Here is a 21,819-nt window from a genome sequence, read left to right on the forward strand (position 1 = left end):
TTCTGCCTGTAATCCTGATGATGATGATGATGATGATGATAATGGCACTGACAACAAGTTGCCTTTTTATATGCTCTAGTTCTCAAAACTATCCTGAAAGATAGTAGTACTATATATATACATGAGAAAACTAGGATTCAAAAGAGAACTAAAGTTACTCTGGGTCTAAGATAATTAGACAAATGCCGTACTGAAATTTTTACAGCCTCATTCTCTCAAAAGTTGGTTACAGTGTTCTCCACAGAATCTGTTAACACACAATATCCCCCCCCAACACACACACCTCCCCTTCTCTCACCCTCCCCACCCACCTCATCGGAACAATAAAAAGCTTCAAAACCATATTCAAATCAAGTGGTAGCTTTATTGGCTGTCTGCTATACGATGCGATGGAAACCTCTCAATCTAGGACGTTCTGAACCTTGCTCTGGCTTTCTGCTGTACAGCCAGACCAGCGATAGGCGCACAGGTTGACAATCGGGACAACAGACGCAAACAGCCACGGGTTCATATTTCCATAATGATTCATTCCATAGGTTTAGGCAACTTCTTGGTTCTCCTTTCATAGCATCTTCCTCTTTTCAAACTCCTTCAGAAACAGAGAGACACAGAAGAAAGAAGGGATAAAAAGATTTAAGATTCAAATCACATTCATGGTCAAAGTGATTCTGAAACCTCTTATCTTTAGAATCCTTTGAACAACCAAAAATTACAGAAGTGAAATGTAGCAGGATGAAGGTGCTTGAACACAATGTAACAGCTTTCAAATTAGGCTGTGTCAGCTTGAATTTCACTAAACTAGATGCAGACGCTCAACTTTATGTCTCCCAAACACAGAGGCTGAGCAGCTTTGAACTGTACTTATTTTTCTACTGCAGTATTATTATTAAGAGTTGACAAACTCAACTACTTATGCAAACCTTTAATGCCATACATGAACCACACTGGCCTTTTTAATAAGGCAATGGAAACAGGTTTGCTTCGTTTCTCTGAGAAAGAGACTAAATGCAGATTCAGTTAAGGTTTGAACAGAATGTCAAGTGCACCTCAGAAATATCTGAAAAGGAAACAATACAGAAAATCACATTCCTCTAGACTGTAATAATTAGAATAAAACCAATGTGTGGTTGCCTGCTGCCACCTACTGGAGAAAAATAGTAATGCAAGTCTCAAAAGTGAATGTAAGCATTTGCTTTTCCCCCTTTTAAATAAACTTCATCTTCACACACTCACTAACCACCCAGAACTGTAGCACACAGTGTCTTATTTCAAAAGACAGGATAACACAAAGATTCAACAAAACAAGGAGTCCATTTAATTACCCCTAAGACAAGGGCAGAAAACACTGAGACAAAACATGGTTCCCTCCTGGGAATACAATTGCTGCCTGTTCTCAACACGTTTAAAATGTTTGGTTTTTGCTTTGCTTTTTTGTCCAGGCTATAACCATCATAAAAATAAAGAGAAAGAGAGCCTTAAATGATCACTTAAAGAGGCTAAAACTCATTGCAAAGAGATTATGGAAGATAACAAATCATTTAGAACATCTGAAACCAAGATGCTATTTAAAACGATAAAGCAAAGCATATGGTTAAGAGGTACTCCTCCAACCTGCAAACAATGGCATCCCAACACAGCCAGAGCCAGATGCTCAAGATCTGGAAACCCCCACCTCGTCTTTTGATCTCCCTTCCCTGCTCCCCATCAACTCCCTCTTCATCCAGTTTTCGTATCTTGTCACTAAGCCTTCAACCCCTCTCCCTAGAAACAGAAACCTATGAGATCAGGGTAGCCATATCCCAAAGGCCCTCAATGAAAAAAAAGAAATGCAAGGCAATGCCCTGTACTACCCCCAAATGGAATTCATGGCACTTATGGAATCTGAAATACTTTCTTGTATATCATAGTTTGCCCCTCACAAAAGAACAAATTGCAATGTTTAAAGAAGTTAAATGTTTTAAAATCAGAATGTCTTTCCCGGTCATGCCTAATTAGGACACTGGGGCCTTAACAGAGCCGTTGGTGCCTGTTGAGTTGTACACCAGAAAGAAAGCAACAGATAAGACCCAGGGGAAAGGGCCACAGTTTCTGGGCACCCAGTGAGTGTGGCCGCGTGCTAGAAGGCCTGTAACTTCAGAGACCTCAGGTCACTGTCATGGCTCACCTTGTAGATGGTGGTTCCCAGCTGTGCAGGAGACATGCTGACCACAACTCCCGCACTCTGAAGGGCAGAGATCTTCTCTTTGGCTCCACCTTTTCCTCCAGCAATAATCGCCCCTGCATGACCCATTCTCCTGCCAGGAGGAGCAGTTAAACCAGCAATGAAGGACACCACAGGCTTGGCCTTGGGACCCTGGAAAGTGATATTTTAAACACTGTAGTGAAGAAGTTGACCAAAACTGGACTTCAAATTCCTGAATCTGAAAGTAAATGGCAAATGGCTTGGGCAGGGCCCAGCCATCCTCACTAAGAGAAGCAGCACAAACATTAAGCTGTAATTGCAGCCCCTGCATTCTCCTCTGAGATGGCATGACTTTTCACACAATCTCAGGAAGAGAATCCTGAGTAAATGTTTTGTCTGTTTAGGTATTAAACTTCAACTTGGCTGTCCACAAGCTATTTTACAAATACATATAAGATTCTTTCATTTGAAAAATAAAAGTACACTAAAAAAAAAAATAGAAGTTATGCAATTTGTGATAATGAATTAAGACACTAGATCAGGTTGTTTTATTTCAACCTGATTTTGTACCTTAATTCATTATTAGTTTACCCATAATAAGTTTGCTAGAAAAAAAAAAAAAAGATGAAGTGGAAGGTAGATTGGAAAAGATGCAGGACGAGAAGTCACCAGACTCAATTTCCTATTGACTAAAGCTGGTTGACTGTGGACAAGACACATCAGCTCTGTAAACCTCTGATTCCTCATCTATGAAATGAAACAGCTAAACGAGAATGCCGGCCAAGGGCCCTTTGTCCTCTGCAGTTCTACGAAGTCTAAGGAAGATCAGGACTAGTTTTATTTAATAAAAATTCATTCTACTATGCAACCTCTAGATACATAAAGAACACCATACTAGATTCTGAGGTTAAAAATAAAAATCTACACAGGAATTCTCTTGACTTATAATACAGTTAAAGAAATAACATAAAATATTATCAATCAATTAAGAGATACCAAAAAAAATTTTTTTAATATATGGTAAAATTTCACAGTGAATGAAAATATCCTGTTCATAATAGGAGTCCAGATGCAATAAGGTAGCCAGACAGGCCTGTAAAAGGCTGAACCTGAACTCAGTGGAATCTGAGTGCCTTCCTTCAGGCACGATCACCTTCCCCCAGGCCAGGAGTTCACAAATCATTTGGTCTTAGAACCACTTACACTCACAAAAATTGACAATCCCAAAAAACTTTTGTTTATGTAAATTATATCTGATATTTCCTGTATTTCAAATTAAAACTAAGAAATTACATAAATATCATTTAAAAATAAAAACTTACAGACTTCAAGCTGTATTACAAAGCTGTAATCGTCAAAACAGTATGGTACTGGCACAAAAACAGACACTCAGATCAATGGAACAGAATAGAGAACCCAGAAATGAACCCACAAACATATGGCCAACTGATCTTTGACAAAGCAGGAAAGAATATCCAATGGAATAAAGACAGCCTCTTCAGCAAATGATGCAGGGAAAACTGGACAGCGACATGCAGAAAAATGAACCTGGAACACTTTCTTACACCATACACAAAAATAAACTCAAAATGGATGAAAGACCTCAATGTAAGACAGGAAGCCATCAAAATCCTTGAGGAGAAAGCAGGCAACAACCTCTTTGATCTTGGCCGCAGCAACTTCTTACTCAACACGTCTCCAGAGGCAAGGGAAACAAAAGCAAAAATGAACTATTGGGACCTCATCAAAATAAAAAGCTTCTGCACAGCGAAGGAAACAATCAGCAAAACCAAAAGGCAACCAATGGAATGGGAGAAGATATTTGCAAACGACATATCAGATAAAGGGTTAGTATCCAAAATCTATAAAGAACTTATCAAACTCAACACCCAAAAATCAAATAATCCAGTGAAGAAATGGGCAAAAGACATGAATAGATACTTCTCCAGAGAAGACATCCAGGTGGCCAACCGACACATGAAAAAATACTCAACATCACTCATCATCAGGGAAATACAAATCAAAACCACAATGAGATACCACCTCACACCTGTCAATGTAGAATGGCTAACATTAACAACTCAGGCAACAACAGATGTTGGCGAGTATGTGGAGAAAGAGGATCCCTTTTGCACTGCTGGGGGAATGCAAGCTGGTGCAGCCACTCTGGAAAACAGTATAAAGGTTCCCCCAAAAATTAAAAATAGAACTACCCTATGACCCAGCAATTGTACTACTAGGTATTTATCCAAGGGATACAAGTATGCTGTTTTGAAGGGGCACCTGCACCCGATGTTTATAGCAGCACTGTCAACAATAGCCAAAATATGGAAAGAGCCCAAATGTCCATTGATGGATGAATGGATAAAGAAGATGTGGTATATATACATACAATGGAATATTACTTGGCAATCAACAGAATGAAATCTTGCCATTTGCAAGTATGTGGATGAAACTAGAGGGTATTATGCTAAGTGAAATTAGTCAGAGAAAGACAAATATCATATGACTTCACTCAAAAGAGTACTTTAAGACACAGATCAGATGAACACAAGGGAAGGGAAGGGAAGCAAAAATAATACAAAAACAGGGAGGTGGACAAACATAAGAAACTCTTAAATATGGAGAACAAACAGAGGGTTCCTGGAAGGGTTGTGGGAGGGGGGATGGGCTAAACGGGTAAGGGGCATTAAGGAATCTACTCCTGAAATCACTGTTGCACTATATGCTAACTAACTGGATGTAAATTAACAAAATAAAATAAAATAAAATAAAATAAAATAAAATAAAATAAAATAAAATAAAATAAAATAAAATAAAATAAAATAAAAATAAAAAAATAAAAATAAAAATAAAAACTTGAAAACAATCTTAAAAAACATTCTCCTCAGAAGTGTGGCATTATTTTACATTTTTGCAATTCCTGAATGTCAAATTTAATAAAAGGCAAATGGATTCTGATATCTGCTTTCACATTCAATTTATCATAATATGTTATTTTGGCTGAAGTAAAAGAAAATCTGAGCTCACATACATACATGGTTGGAAAAGGGGAAGAATTTTAATAGCCTGTCAGATAATTGTGGATATTCTTCTTTGATATTACACAAACCTCTTCAAGTGGTAATTTCTTAAAGGTTAGTTGCAATGCTGGAATCCGAAACCATAGCAATGAACTTTCTGTGCTTTGTTACTTTAAAATCCATTGATCTGTCTTACACTTTGAATGGATCTTTTACCTATAATGACTTTGTAAGATTCACTGGTCAGATGAAAAGCATAGGCTCACTGAGTTATGTACATTTACCGGATGCTGATCTATTTCATCATTCAGTATCAACAAACCATATTCATCATTATCAATCTCATTAGAAAAGTCTTTAGTAGGAGGAAGTCATCCAGTTCACGGTGGCAGAAGTGACTTTTCCAAACTATGAATATTCACTTGAAAGCTCAAATTTTATCACTGTCAACAAATACTACAAATTGTTTTCCTTGACATGGCAGGTTCACTTTGTTCATTTTTGAGAAAAGTTCTGCCAAACACCCCAGTCCACATACCTGCGTGTCTGCCAGGCGTTCTGGAGCGTAAAACTGGTGTTCCGTGAAAAAAGCAGCTAGTTCAGCTCACAACTCAACTGGAAAGCTGCTTTACCTCCCACTTCATCACAAAATACTGCCTTATGGGTCAGGATTTAACAAAATTAATAATCTCCACTGCTTCATCAAGGACATTCTTAAATGAAGTCAGTTGTGTTTTGTTTTTTAACTGTGAGTACGAGGCAGTGAACGATTACTAGAAAGGTTGCTTCTTGTGCTAAGGTGCCAGCACGCCAGTGCCTGTGTGGTCTGACCCTGCTTATTACTCCGGCCTCGTCTCCCACCGCTCCTCCTGCTCTTCACCGTGCAGCAATTCCGGGCTGCTCGGCCTCTGTTCCGCTGCCGAGAATGCTCTCCCCGCTCCTTGGACACCTGGCAAACTTCTACTTAACTTCTGAGACCTGGCTCAAGTCTTCTCTTCTCCCATGAGCCTTTCTGACTCTTCCTCCCACAGTCTCCACAAATGCCCTCATGGTTGATCATCTTCCATTCAGGGACCCTGCTGTGCCCTTAACAAGTCTCCACTGTTACACTAAGTACAGTGGCTGTGACTGACTTCCCATGTGTTCCCTTCCCAAACTATATATTCCCTGAATGCAGGAACTATGTTCTCACTTAGCTCTGTATGGCCAGCATCTACTATAGTACAGAATTAAAAAGAAAAGAGTCTACAGGTCAATTATTCATTCACATGTGGGCTCTGCAGTTATATGAGCATCTCATATTTGAGTGGCACTGATTTCTTTTTAAATTTTTTTTTAAGGTTTATTCATTTTTCAAAGACAAAGAGAGATAGCGTCAGCAGCAGGGGAGGGGCAGAGAGAGAGGGAGACACAGAATCTGAAGCAGGCTCCAGGCTCCGAGCTGTCAGCACAGAGCCCGACGTGGGGCTCGAACTCACGAACCACGAGATCATGACCCGAGCTGAAGTCGGACGCTTAAGTGACTGAATCACCGAGGCACCGCTGAGTGGCACTAATTTCTACTTGATCCCTCTGTCCCCATACTCACAGAGTGAGAATACTGCACTAGAAAGAAACAAGATTTTGATGAACCTAGAATGTCAGACAAGTTTATAGTCTACCCTATAAACAAAGAAGAGTCACTTGAAATGTTTTAAGAAGAGAAAAATACAATTAAAAAGACTATGAGGAAGTACAGTCTGCAAATAGGATACAGAAATAATGAGAAATGTGAAAGCCCCAAAACAGAAAGACCAGTCAGGATGAGGTCAGTGTAGTCTGATCAGAGGCCCGGGGCTGCTGACCCTTGCCCTTAATCCCTGCAATCCAATTCCTGATCCCTCCATGGGATCATGGACACGTCAGGCAGACCTGGGGGGTGAATCCCGCCCTTAGCTCATTTGTTGTACACCTACCACTGGCAAGTTATTAACCTTCCTGTGTCAGGTTCCTTACTCATAAAAGGACAAAAACATCTTACTCAGAGGGTCAAGATTAAACAACACCACTTTTACCAATAACTACTATCATTGTAATGATGATGATAATACTAAAAACAGTAATGGTGGCAGCAGATAACATGGTTCACTCTGTGCCAGGTACTGTGCTAAGTGTTTTATGTCACCTGTTCAACCTAGAGTCCTGAACACAGTAGGTCCTTAATAAAAATTAGCCCCATAAGGACTAGCCAGGAATAAGAAAACATACACGAAATGAAGTAAAATGTATATGCTTAGCTTTTCACACTAAATTCTAAGCTATTCAAGAGATTCAGAGCTGGGTCTAAATACATTCCAAAATTCACTTGAACATGGTAATAATGTCATATTAACCTCTTTCCTAAAGAGAAGTCAGTTTTTCCTTAAATTTGAAACTTTACAACTTATCTGAATTCGAGACACTCTAGTAACATTTTACCCCAAACTCCTAACAATCTATTTATTCTCTCCTTATCCACCACTTACTGGTGCCTCATGGGCGAGGGGACTGGGCTGGGCACCAACATGCCACTCCCTGTTGTCCCTGACATAGACCAGAGTGAGAATCGGATATTAAGCATGCCTTGCAGAGGGAACAGGTGAAGGCAAGCGGGAATGAAAACAACTGGCATGTCAGATGGGACACGGAGCTGGAGAAGAGGGTTAGGGAGGTGTGTAGGGACTGGAATAATATGCTAAGTCCACACTTCATCCGAGACGGAATGGGAAACTGTAATGGTTCAAGAAAACCAGGGGCATGAGGCTCCGGTGTCTGCGCTTCCGAAGGGCAGATAATTGGGTGGCCGTGAGCAGGATGGCCCAGGAGAGAAGGGGAGGGAGTGCTGGCTGAGGAACAGAAGTAGAGATTATCAGGAAGAAACTGCAGACACGGTGCAGATGAGGTAAGATGTCAGCTGAAACCAGAGCAAAGGGAGCAATAACAGACGATGCTCTGAATCTCAGCGTATTACTGAGGCCAGATCTTGGTAATAACTGGTGGAAACAGGTGATGAGAGGGAAGTAAAAGATGCTTTTGAGGCTTCTGCCTTGGAAACTGCATGAAGTATGATGTTTATACACACTAGTCATTCGCACTTAAGGAACAGGCACAGAAAGTAAATCCAGGGGAAAATTAAGACGAGAAGAACCAGGAGAAAAACCAAGAGGATAGAGACGGAGGATGAATGGAGGCCGTTAGCAACCTCTGCAAAAGCAAAGTTGGGAAAGTAAGATTCGACAGCAGTGCAGCAGCGACTAGCTCAGGAAGTGTCTACTATGTGCAGGGAGCTATATTTTTCCAAACCCAAACCCAAGCTTACTGAATTATGTTGTTTCAAAAATTCTGCAGCATTTTCTTCTGCGTTACCGCCAATTTCACCAATCAATATGATGCCTTCTGTGGCTGGATCATTCAGAAAGATTTCAAGGCAGTCAATAAAATCTGTGCCATTAAAAGGATCACCTCCAATGCCTGAAAAAGTTGAAGAATATCAACACCAGCAGAAAATTTAAGGACGAACCACAAAAATTAGGCTTAGAAATGTTGTTTCAACTCATTTCTTATTTTGCTTACCCCTCTCACCACTGTTTTAAAATGTATCATCACTCTTGCATTGAACATTAAAAACAATCACAAAGCGCTACATTTATTTGTTTCTAATATTACATGAATGCTAAATGGTGGTTGCCTTTTGATACTCACAAAGACTACCTTCTTTTTGTTTTAGCTCCTTTATCAAGCTTCTTCCCTCCCAAAAAATTTTTCCCAAATAACTCTTTCAAGCATTTTAAGAAAATGTGTGTTTGTGCTGCAAGCTACAGAAGACAAAAGAATGTCTCTTCTCTGATTAAACCTTTTACAAATTTCTTTGCACAAAGTAACTATTAGATGAGGCACACTGCAGAGAAACTGCATACAAGTTTCAAGACACAAGTCCCAGTGAGGGACAGAGTTGGGGGTGCACTGACCCCTCTTCCCTTAGATCCAGGGTAATGACTACAGCACAAGCATTTAAAGATAACTACTTGGATAGGATTAAAGTAAATGTTCCCAACAGATTGGCTGACACTTTAAAAATTTTTTACATTGTAAACTTACTGAAAGCAGGATTGATTTCCTACTTTTCAATGCACCTCTGAAGAGAAGTTGCATTTGAGTGCCAAATGTGTGTCAAGGACTGTGCCTCAGCACACGTTAGACCTGCCATTTTCTAATTCTTCTAACCTCTCTGTGAAATGGGCATTATTATTATTAGCATTTTACAAATCAAAAACAGACATTGGAGAACATGACTTTGGCAACTCTGTTTCAAACCTGTTCTTATTCTCCATCACTTTGTGGCTAAGATTGTGCTTTGTACACAGAGAAGCTCAATTAAGGTTTCCAATAGTGATTTTATGGCTCTCAATCCTAATAATGCTCCAGGGCTATATTGTATAATTTATTATAAAAAGCTATTTTTGAAAGGCTTTTATTTTTTAAATTTTATTTATTTTGACAGAGAGAGAGGCAGAGAGAGAGGGAGACAATCCCAAGCAGGCTCCTGCGCTGTCAGCACAGGGCCCTACGTGGGGCTTGATCTCATGAATCATGAGATCACAACCTGAGTTGAAATCAAGAGTCAGATGCTTAGCTGACTGAGCCACCCAGACGCCCCTTGAAAGGCTTTTAAAAGTTATTCTAAAAATTTGAAGAAATATTTATAAAAATGAGAAAACTGCCTGGCTTTGGCAACAAATACTAAAATGATTTTAAAATGTAAAACCTTGTTACTTTTAAAAGAGGTAGGCAGTATAATGAGATAAAAAAGAGGTTCTGGGAGCTCAATCATCCTCAACATAGATTTTCTCACCAATAGAGCTATAACAGTACAACTTTTCAGCTCAGAGGTGCCTCAGAAGGTTGCCTTAAGAATAAGACAACAGGGGCGCCTGGGTGGCTCAGTCGGTTGAGCGTCCGACTTTGGCTCAGGTCATGATCTCACAGTCTGTGGGTTCGAGCCCCGCGTCGGGCTCTGTGCTGACAGCTCAGAGCCTGGAGCCTGTTTCAGATTCTGTGTCTCCCTCTCTCTCTGCCCCTCCCCTGTTCATGCTCTCTCTCTCTGTCTCAAAAATAAATAAACGTTAAAAAAATTAAAAAAAAATTAAAAAAAAAAAGAATAAGACAACAAACAGCAAAGAATTCCCTAACTGTGAAGCATAAATAACAGTTTACAATGGCAACAAAATTATAATTACGGTAACAAAAGTCCTAACGAAGAACCATTTCTTCACAGCAAGTCAAGTAAGTGGTGTTTTCAGGCACCAAGCCTCTTCCAGAGCTAAATGTCCCACGATGCTTGTTCCTCAACATGAAAGTCAAACCTTGGACCATGAATCTTGAAAATATATGGTGGTGCTTCACACTTTGGCAAATTAAATTTAAGATCACACCATCTTTTTAATGAAATGGTTATCAAAACTTCTTACAAAAAAATCAAAATAATAATTAGTACTCTACTCTTTCAGTGAAGACACTGTGTTACAGTAAAATGATTTTATGAAAAATCTCTCACCAACGCACAAAGACTGCCCCAGTCCAACTTGTGTTGTTTGGTGAACCGCTTCATAAGTCAGGGTCCCAGATCTGGATACAATACCTTAAAGGAAGAGAATTTAAAAACATTAGGTTATGTTCATATGACAGACTATCATATTACAAATATAAGTATATAAAAAAACCCATTCCACAATTTGCCATCCAAATCAACAATACCTTCAAATGATGAAATAAGAAAAGGTTTAAATTAAAGCAGGGAAGTTTTAAAAGTTAGACCATGGGGAGACTACACCATTAGTTAGGATTATTTTACATCAACAAAGCAGTGTAGGAAAGACTGCATTACCTGCTCTAAGAATCTGTATGAAAGGAGTAGTATCAATATGAACTTGCTAAGTACAATCCTGCTTAGAGTGGCAGAAAATAACCGGTTAGATTTATACATACCCAAACTATTAAGTCACTAAAAATTTCAGCCTGCAAACCAGCATTAGTCACATTTAGGAATGCTATATATCTTTCCCACAATTATTTTTCTACTAATTTTCAAATAATATATAGACTTTAAAAAATCAATATAGAAAACTTTTTAATGTTTATTTATTGAGAGAGAGAGAGAGAGAGAGAGAGAGAGAGAGAGACAGAGACAGACAGCGTGGGCAGGGGAGGGGCAGAGAGAGGGAGACACAGAATCCAAAGCAGGCTCCAGGCTCCAAGCTGTCAGCACAGAGCCTGATGTGGGGTTTGAACTCACAAACCATGAGATCATGACCCAAGCCAAAGTCGGACGCTTAACTGACTGAGCCACCCAGGTACCCCTCAAATCGATATAAAGATAACTAGGGAATAAGGCCAAGATCCCTCTGAGTTCAAGTCTATCTTACCTAATTCCCTTCATACCATGGGCCCATGAGAAAGTGCCTAAGTTCTCATGTGGACAAGGTGCGTACATGTGGGGACGAGGGTGGGGGTACCTAGATGTCCTCTCTACTGTAGTTCACCATGCATGGCTGAGCTACAGGGAAGATAATTTCTTTCATGCCACAATCTGTATATAATAGGTGAATCCCTATATATAACAGGTTGAGAATAACTGAGTAACTTCAGTTGTCAGAATATATTATATAAAATTTTTTTTAAATAAAACACAAAACTTTGTATGGGCTAAAAACAGAGGATGGATTACGGGGTGGTGAATACTTCCAGCATGTCCATGATTTGCTTTCTTTAAACTTCTGCCTTGGAGCACTTCTTAAGAACTGAGAGACTCTTCTAACAATATGATCCCCCTATCAGGGCAAGTAGAATTCTTGTCAGACTGAGACAAAAACCATAACCACGAGCTACTTCAACTTTAGTACAGCATATTTACATTCTTAAGCAAAGTTCTGTGTTATCATCGCTATATACTCATAGTAACACCAGGATGTTATCATTTTTCTAAGGGGCTTTCAACTGATTATAGAAATGATATGTAAATTACATAAATGCAAAATGCATACACAGACGGTAACAAAAGTCATGTTTTTAGGGTAGATTACTCCTATGATCCTTACAGTATATATAGTAAAAGAGGCTATCACTTAAAAATACCTATCACAAGGATACTTCTGCTTCTGAGTAGAAGTACTTTCCTCTGTTCTTCCTGTTAAGTAAAATCCCTGGGCATTATATAGAAAACAAATACAAGAAATCTCTAAGAGACGAAAAAGGCAAGGTGACTAGGGACTTTGAGACTCAAGAAATGATACACTGGTGAGCTCCCTGGGTTTTCTTTTGCCTCATACATCCTAGATATGGAGCTAAAGCAGACAATATTCCAGAAACACATAAGGGTATAGAAAAAAGCATCTTCCCCCAAAGCTTGCTCTCTCTAGCAAAACAGTCAAGGACAGCCTAAGAAAACAGAAAACTCTGAGGAAATAACTATACCATACCAACCAAACACTGCAGGAAAAAACTGTGCCTCCACCCTCACTCATATGAGCAAAGGGCCAAAAGGGAATCCTAGACTTCCGCATTTAGGAGGCTGCAGTGAGGCACCCAACATACCTTCCAGGTTGGTGAAAGAGAAAGCCAAGTAGGCGGTCAGAACATTCATGTGTGCCAGCTGATAATGAGCCCCACCCCCACCATGTGGGTGGAAACCATGTGGGGAGCCTGCATGTCTATCTTCATCCAGCAGTACTGAGGCTCTTCTCTGGTCTCAGAGAAGGCACTGTGGAGAGTCAGGGCTTTCACCATCACCCAACGATAACAAGGCCATCCCCAGTGAATGTCAGTAGGGACCAAGTAGGGGAGCAGAACCGTCATCCCCAGTAAGGAAGAGCCCACCCACTCCAGTATCAATGGAAGCAAGTAGGGAACTTGGACTTCTACATCTGCCTGGTAGTAATGAGACGCCTCCCCCAACAATCTCTGCTGAAGCAGTGTCAATACGAGGTTCAAAGAAGACCCAGAGTCTCATAACATAATACACAAATTATCCACGGTTCAATCAAAAATCATTCAGAATATTAAGAACTAGGGAGATCTCAAACTGAATGAAAAGAGAATCAACAGATGCTAACACCAAGATGAAGAATTATCTAACAAGGATTTAAAGAAGGCATGCTAAAAATGCTTTAAACAAACAATTATGAACATGCTTGAAACCAATGAGAAAACAGAAAGCCCTTACCAAAAAAAAAAAAAAAAATTTGAAGTCTCAGCAAAAAAATAGAAGATATAAAGAGAACCCAAATGTAAATTTCAGAAGTGAAAAATAAAACAACCAAAGCTAAAAGCTCAGTGGATGAGTTCAATGGCATAAAGGAGGGGAGAGAGGAAAGAATCCATGAAATGGAAATTACCCAATTTGAATGATAGAGCGAAAATAGACCAGGGAAAAAAAGCAGACAGATCCTCAGGGACCTATGGTACTACATGTGAATTTACAATTATAGGCCCCTTACCCCAAACGTTGAAGGAAGGCAGCCCTTTAGACCAGGCAGGGACTTATAAAGGACTTCAGTAACTGCTCCCAGAGAGCACCTGCCCCATGAGGGATAAGGGGAGCAAAACAGGATAAATAATAGCCAATGGAAGAAATGCGACTATTAGGTGACAGTGTTTCAGAGTGATGGTGGGGCGAAGACGTCTTTGGTGCAAAAAGTTTCTGGAGTCCCCGTGTTTCTGGGAGGTGAAGTGGGAGGGAGTGATCCCTTGCACCCCTCAGTCCCCCTACTATGACGCCTCCATAGCCTACAGAGAAACAATGACCGCGTGCATCGCAGCACATTGCCTCACAGCAGAACGCCACACATTCGGAGCCAGAACAGCTCTGCGGGTTTTGGTTTTTTGCACTGAATGTAGTGCACTGAACGCACTCATCTTCGTGGGCTTGTGTTACCACAGGATACTGTTAAAGGGCTACTTCAACAAACAAGTCAAAGCACACTTGGTGGAGGGTTCAAAACATCACTACAGGTAGGGAGATAAAACAACCAGAGTCACAACAACAGAAAGCAAGTAACACACTCCAAAAAACACCTCCTCAAGGGCCAGGCCCTGGATAGCTTATGACACCTCTTTAATATAGTGGTGCTCGCAGGTGCAGGACACATAACAAGCTTTTAAAACACATAGGAGACAGAAAACTAGTCAAAATGATGAAATAGAAGAATTCTCCTCAGAAGAAATTCCAGGAAGAAATGACAGCTAAAGAACTGATCAAAACAGATATAAACAATAAAACCGAACAAGAATTTAGAATAACAGTCATAAGATTAATCGCTAGGCTTGAAAAAAGTATAGAAGATAGCAGAGAATCTATCACTGCAGAGATCAAGGAACTAAAAAACAGTCATGATGAATTAAAAAATGCTGTAAATGAGGTGCAAAATAAAGTAGAGGCAGTGACAGCGAGGACTGAAGAGGCAGAGGGGAGAATAGGTGAAACAGAAGATAAAATTATGGAAAAAGAAAGCTGAGAAAAAGAAAGATAAAAAAAGTCTGGACCACAAGGGGAGAATTAGAGAACTAAGTGATTCAATGAAACATAATAATATCCGTATCATAGGAGTTCCAGAAGAAGAAGACAGAGAGAAATGGGCAGAAGGTGTACTTGAACAAATCATAGCTGAGAACTTCCCCAATCTGGGAAAGGAAACAGACACTGAAATCCAGGAGGCACAGAGCACTCTCTTCAGACATAACTTGAATTGATCTTCTGCATGACATATCATAGTGAAACTGGCAAAATACAAAGACAAAGAGAGAATTCTGAAAGCAGCTAGGGACAAACAGGCCTTAACCTACAAGGGTAGACACATAGGGGTAGTAGCAGACCTATCTAATGAAACTTGGCAGGGCAGAAAGGAGTGGCAGGAAATTTTCAATGTGTTGAATAGGAAAAATATGCAGCCAAGAATCCATTATCCAGCAAGCCTGTCATTCAGAATAGAAGGAGAGATAAAGGTTTTCCAAGACAAACAAAAACTGAAGGAATTCATCACCACTAAACCAATACTACAAGAGATCCTAAGGGGGACTCTGTGAGTGGAATGTTGCAAAGTCTACAAAGGACCAGAGATATCTCTACAAGCATGAGACCTACAGATAACACAATGACTCAAAACCCGTATCTTTCAATAATAACACTGAATGTAAACGGACTAAATGCTCGAATCAAAAGCCATGGGGTACCAGAATGGATAAAAAAACAAGACTCACCTACTTGCTGTCTACAAAAGACCCATTTTAGACCTGAGGACACCTTCAGATTGAAAGTGAGGGGATAGAGAACCATCTATCATGCTACTGGAAGTCAAAAGAAAGCTGGAGTAGCTATACTTATATCAGACAAACTAGATTTTAAATGAAAGACTGTAACAAGAGATGAAGAAGGCCATTATATCATAATTGCAGGGTCTAAACATCAAGAAGAGCTAACAATTATAAATGTTTATGCCCCCAGTTTGACAGCACCCAAACATATAAAACAATCACAAACGTAACCAATCTTATTGGTAAGAATGTGGTAAATGCAGGGCACTTTAATATTCCACTTACAACAATGAACAGATCATCTAGACAGAGGGTCAATAAAGAAACAATGGCCCTGAATGATACACTGGACCAGATGGACTTGACAGATATATTCAGAACTTTTCATCCTAAAGCAGTAGAATACGCATTCTTCTCGAGTGCACATGGAACATTCTCCAAGATAGATCACATACTGGGTTACAAAACAGCCCTCGATAAATATAAAAGAATTGAGATCATACCATGTACATTTTCAGATCACAATGCTATGAAACTTGAAATCAACCACAGGAAAAAGTTTGGAAAACCTCCAAATGCATGCAGGTTAAAGAACATCCTACTAAAGAATAAATGGGTCAACCAGGCAATTAAACAATAAATTAAAAAATACATGGAAACAAATGAAAATGAAAACACAAAAGTTCAAACCCTTTGGGATGCAGCAAAGACAGTCCTAAGGAAAATACATTGCAATCCAGGCCTATCTCAAGAAACAAGAAAAAACCCAAATATAAAATCTAACAGTACACCTAAAGGAACTAGAAGCAGAACAACAAAGAAACCCCAAGGCCAGCAGAAGAAGAGAAATAACAAAGATTAGAGCAGAAATAAACAATTAGAATACAAAAAAACTCAGTAGAACAGACCAATGAAACTAAGAACTGATTTTCTGAAAAAATAAAATTGATAAACCCCTAGCCAGACTTCTTGAAAAGAGAGAGGACCCAAATGATAAAATCACCAATGAAAATGGATTTATCACAAACAATCCCTCAGAAATACAAGCAATTATCAGGGGCCCCTGGATGGTACAGTTGGTTAAGTGTCTGACTTCAGCTCAGGTCATGATCTTGCAGTTTGTGAGTTCAAGCCATGCATCGAGCTCTGTGCTGACAGTCCAGAGCCTGGAGCCTACTTCAGAGTTTGTGTCTTCCTCTCTCTCTGCCCCTCCCCTGCTCATGCTCTATCTCTCTCTCTCTCTCTCTCTCTCTCTCAAAAATAAACATTAAAAAAATAAAAATAGGGGCGCCTGGGTGGCGCAGTCGGTTAAGCGTCCGACTTCAGCCAGGTCACGATCTCGCGGTCTGTGAGTTCGAGCCCCGCGTCGGGCTCTGGGCTGATGGCTCGGAGCCTGGAGCCTGTTTCCGGTTCTGTGTCTCCCTCTCTCTCTGCCCCTCCCCCGTTCATGCTCTGTCTCTCTCTGTCCCAAAAATAAATAAAAAACGTTGAAAAAAAAAAAAATTAAAAAAATAAAAATAAAAATAATTCAAGCAATTATCAGAGAATACTATGAAAAATTATATGCCAACAAACTGGACAACCTGGAAGAAATGGACAAATTCCTGGACACCCACACACTACCAAAACTCAAAGGGGAAGAAATAGAAAATTTGAACAGACCCATAACTAGTGAAGAAATTGAATCAGTTATCAAAAATCTCCCAACAAATAAGAGTCCTGGGCCAGATGGCTTCCCAGGGGAATTCCACCAGACATTTAAATTTTTTTTTTTTTTTAACATTTATTCATTCTTGAGGGGCAGAGCATAAGCAAGGGTGGGGCAGAGAGCGAAAGAGAGAGAGAGAGGAAGACACAGAATCTAAAGCAGGCTCCAGGCTCTGAGCTGTGGGGCTCGAACCACAAACCATGGGGCTCGAACCACAAACCGTGAGATCATGACCCAAGCCGAAGTTGGATGCTCAACTGACTGAGCCACCCAGGCACCCCAATTCTACCAGACATTTAAAGCAGAGTTAATACCTATGCTTCTCAAGCTGTTCCAAAAAATAGAAATGAAAGGAAAACTTCTGGACTCATTCTATGAAGCCAGCATTATTACCTTGATTCCCAAACCAGAGACCCCACAAAAAAAGGAAAATTACAGACCAATATCCCTGATGAACATGGATGCAAAAATTCTCAACAAGGTACCAGCAAATCAAATTCAACAGCATATAAAAAGAATTATTCACCATGATCAAGTGGGATTCATTCCTGGGTTGCAGGGCTGGTTCAATATTTGCAAATCAATCAATGTGATACATCACATTAGTAAAAGAAGGGATAAGAACCATATGATCTTGTCAATAGATGCAGAAAAGCATTTGACAAAATATAGCATCCTTTCTTAATAAAAACCCTCAAGAAAGTCAGGATAGAAGGAACATACCTAAACATCATAAAAGCCATATATGAAAAGCCCACAGCTAATATCATCCTCAATGGGGAAAAACTGAGAGCTTTCCCGCTGAGATCAGGAACACAACAGGGATGTCCACTCTCACAACTGTTGTTTTAACATAGTGTTGGAAGTTCTAGCATCAGCAATCAGACAACAAAATGATAAATAAAAGGCATCAAAATTGGCAAAGAAGAAGTCAAACTTTCACTTTTTGCAGACGACATGATACTCTACATGGAAAACCCAAAAGACTCCACCAAAAGGCAGCTAGAACTGATACATGAATTCAGCAAAGTCGCAGGGTACAAAATCAATGTACAGAAATCGGTTGCATTTCTATACACCAATAATGAAGCAACAGAAAGAGAAATCAAGAAATGGATCCCATTTACAATTGCACCAAGAACCATAAAATACCTAAGAATAAACCTAACCAAAGATGTAAAAGATCTGTATGCTGAAAACTATAGACAGCTTAGGAAGGAAACTGAAGAAGATATAAAGAAATAGAAAAACATTCCGTGCTCATGGATTGGAAGAATAAATGCTGTTAAAATGTCAATACTACCCAAAGCAATCTACACATTCAGTGCAATCCCAATCAAAATTGCACTGGCATTCTCCTCAAAGCTAGAACAAACAATCCTAAAATTTGTATGGAACTACAAAAGACCCCAAACAGCCAAAGAAATCTTGAAAAAGAAAACCAAAGCAGGAGGCATCACAATCCCAGATTTTAGCCTCTACTACAAAGCTGTAATCATCAAGACAGTATGGTACTGGCACAAAAACAGACACATAGACCAATGGGATAGAATAGAAAACCCAGAATTGGATCCACAAATGTATGGCCAACTAATCTTTCACAAAGCAGGGAAAAGTATCCAATGGAAAAAAGAGAGTCTCGTTAGCAAATGGTGCTGGGAGAACTGGACAGCAATATGCAGAAGAATGAAACTAGACCACTTTCTTACACCATACACAAAAATAAACTCAAAATGGATGAAAGACCTAAATGTGAGTCAGGAAACCATCAAAACTCTAGAGGAGAAAGCAGGCAACAACCTGTTTGACCTCAGCCGCAGCAATTTCTTGCTCAACACGTCTCCAAAGGCAAGGGAATTAAAAGCAAAAATGAACTACTGGGACCTCATCAAGATAAAAAGCTTCTGCACTGCAAAGGAAACAATCCACAAAACTAAAAGGCAACTGATGTAATGGGAAAAGATATTTCCAAGTGACATATCAGAATTTATCCAAAAGATACAGGAGCGCTGAATCACAGGGGCACATGTACCCCAATGTTTATAGCAGCACTTTCAACAATAGTCAAATTATGGAAAGAGCCTAAATGTCCATCAATTGATGAATGGATAAAGAAGATGTAGTTTATATATAAAATGGAATACTACTTGGCAATGAGAAAGAATGAAATCATGCCATTTGCAGCAACATGGATGGAACTGGAAGGTTTTATGGTGAGTGAAATAAGTCAGTCAGAGAAAGACAGATATCATATGTTTTACTCATAAGTGGATCTTGAGAAACTTAACAGAAGACCATGGGGGAAGGAAAGGGGGAAAAAAAGTTACAAACAGAGAGGGAGGGAGGCAGACCATAAGAGACTCTTAAATACAGAGAACAAACTGAGGGTTAATGGGGGAGTGGGGGAGAAGGGAAAATGGATGATGGGCACTGAGGAAGGCACTTGTTGGGATGAGTACTGGGTGTTGTATGTTAGCGATGAACCACGGGAATCTACCCCAAAAACCAAAAGCACACTTTACACACTGTATGTTAGCCAATTTGACAGTAAATTTTATTTTTAAAAATAACAAATAATTAAAAATAAGGCCAAAAAATGAATCTACAATTACATAAGTATATAAAGTTTAATTAAAATAAAAATTTTAGGGGGCACCAGGATGGCTCAGTCAGTTGGGCATCTAACTTCAGCTTGGGTTGTGATCTCATGGTTTTAGAGTTTGAGCCCACGTTGGGCTCTGTGCTGACAGCTCAGAGCCTGGAGCCTGCTTCAGATTCTGTGTGTCCCTCTTTCTCTGCCCCTGCCCCACTTGTGCTCTCTTTCTGTCTCAAAAATACATAAACATTAAAAGAAATAATAAAATAAAATAAAAATTTTTAAAGGATGGAGGGGTAAAGTATGTCACATGCGGCTGTTTTTAGGTTTACAGGCAGGCACCTTAGAAAGCAGGATAGTGATGAAAAAGGCAATTTGGCACAGGACACTCCTTACGTGCTCACTTCAGTCTCTAGCAGTAGCTTTAAGAGTATACAGAGTGCTCACCTATTTACAAGAGCACCAGTGATGACATGAATCAGGTCCCCACTAAACCTCAGATAGACTATGGAACTCCCTAGAACCTCCTTAATACAAGCATTTGGTTAAGTACCCTACTGGCAGAAGGGCTGATAGGTCTAAGGGATTTTAGTAACAAAGAAAAATCATGACCTTTAACCCAGTCCTATAAACTACTTCACTGACATTCACACAAATATCACTTTATCCTTAGTCATCATGATTCGACCTAGAAACAGCCCAAATGTGCACCAACAGGACAATTTACAAACTGTAGTGTAATCACACAATAGACTACCACTTAGTAGTAAAATGAAATGAAGTCGTGATACATACAAGCACATGAAAGAATCCATAGCATGCTGCCCAAGAAAAGAATCTCTAAAAACTCCAAAAAATATCTTCACTGATTCTGCAGAATTATTATTGACTCTTAAACTCATTCAACTCAGGAGAGAGAACTGATTCACTACAAAATCCCTGGTAAATTCCACGACAGTTAAATTAATTAAAATTAATTTGATTTGCCCAGGCACAAATTCTCTTTGTGAATTCTGAGCTTAGCGCAAAGAACTTTTTTTTCTTTAATCTGTAAGAAACCTACTCACCAACTCTTCCTTTCTTGTGAATATGGCCAGGCATGATGCCAATTTTGCATTCTCCAGGCTGAAGGAAAGGAAATCACAGTTTCAGAAAAGTGAAAACAACAACCTGTAACTAATAAGTCATACACACAAACACACTTGGACTGACTCAAAGCTAGTTAGCCTTGTGAAAGCCTAAATCCAGGCTTATTTTTGTTTTTACACTTACATTGATGACTCCAGGGCAGTTAGGCCCGATCAGCCTGGTCTTTCCCTGACGCAGCAGTTTGTGCTTGACCCGCACCATGTCCTGCTGTGGGATACCTTCAGTAATGCACACAACCAAGGGCATTTCCGCCTCAACAGCTTCATTGATGGCAGCAGCAGCAAAAGGAGGAGGAACATAAATGACAGAAGCTGTCGCTCCTGTCTCTTCTTTGGCCTGAAACATTAACCACGAAGCACTTTATTATGGGGAAAATTGTAAACACTGTAAAATGAATTCAATACCATGATTTTAATAATGTCTTGGGATCAGGAAAAGACACCACCAGGCGACACTGGATGTCTTCATTCTTCCCACTAACAAGATCACTATGCTGTCAGAAAAGAGCAGAACCAAGCAGGGCCTCCCCTCTGCCCCATTAGAATGCTGCTCTGAATTGGAAGGTTCTGGGATGACCCATTCTCTCAGGTGACGGCATGTCAGTAAACTGGAAGGTATGCCTGACTTGCGTTTGTGTACCCTCATTCCTGTGGCCATGTTTACTTTTGTTGCTCTACAAGACACCGTATCACCTACTCAGTACCAAACACCCTATACCTCCCCAGGAGCAAAAGAACTAGTAAGCCGCTGAGACTCAGAACTCACATCTCAAATGCCTGTTCAAAACATATCATACTTGATAAATGTTATCAAAAGACGTTGAAAATGATGTGTTTTT

General features: G+C 39.8%; 1 protein-coding gene across 3 annotated transcripts in view; it reads right to left on the reverse strand.

Moving 5' to 3' along the window:
- Positions 1 to 344: 344 nt before the first annotated feature.
- SUCLG1 (succinate-CoA ligase GDP/ADP-forming subunit alpha) overlaps positions 345 to 21,819 on the reverse strand; it is a 48,684-nt gene continuing 27,209 nt past the window's right edge. For all 3 annotated transcript variants that reach the window (XM_042932841.1, XM_042932839.1, XM_042932840.1), the window contains exons 4-9: positions 21,105 to 21,317; positions 20,900 to 20,957; positions 10,778 to 10,861; positions 8,543 to 8,694; positions 2,165 to 2,353; positions 345 to 589 (exon numbers count right to left, since the gene is read on the reverse strand). In XM_042932841.1, the coding sequence (XP_042788775.1) occupies positions 563 to 589; positions 2,165 to 2,353; positions 8,543 to 8,694; positions 10,778 to 10,861; positions 20,900 to 20,957; positions 21,105 to 21,317 (723 nt within the window). In that variant the 3' untranslated portion in view covers positions 345 to 562. The remainder of the gene's footprint in view (positions 590 to 2,164; positions 2,354 to 8,542; positions 8,695 to 10,777; positions 10,862 to 20,899; positions 20,958 to 21,104; positions 21,318 to 21,819) is intronic.

The sequence above is a fragment of the Panthera leo genome, chromosome A3 (assembly GCF_018350215.1).
Source record: "Panthera leo isolate Ple1 chromosome A3, P.leo_Ple1_pat1.1, whole genome shotgun sequence".
Classification (NCBI taxonomy): domain Eukaryota; kingdom Metazoa; phylum Chordata; class Mammalia; order Carnivora; family Felidae; genus Panthera; species Panthera leo.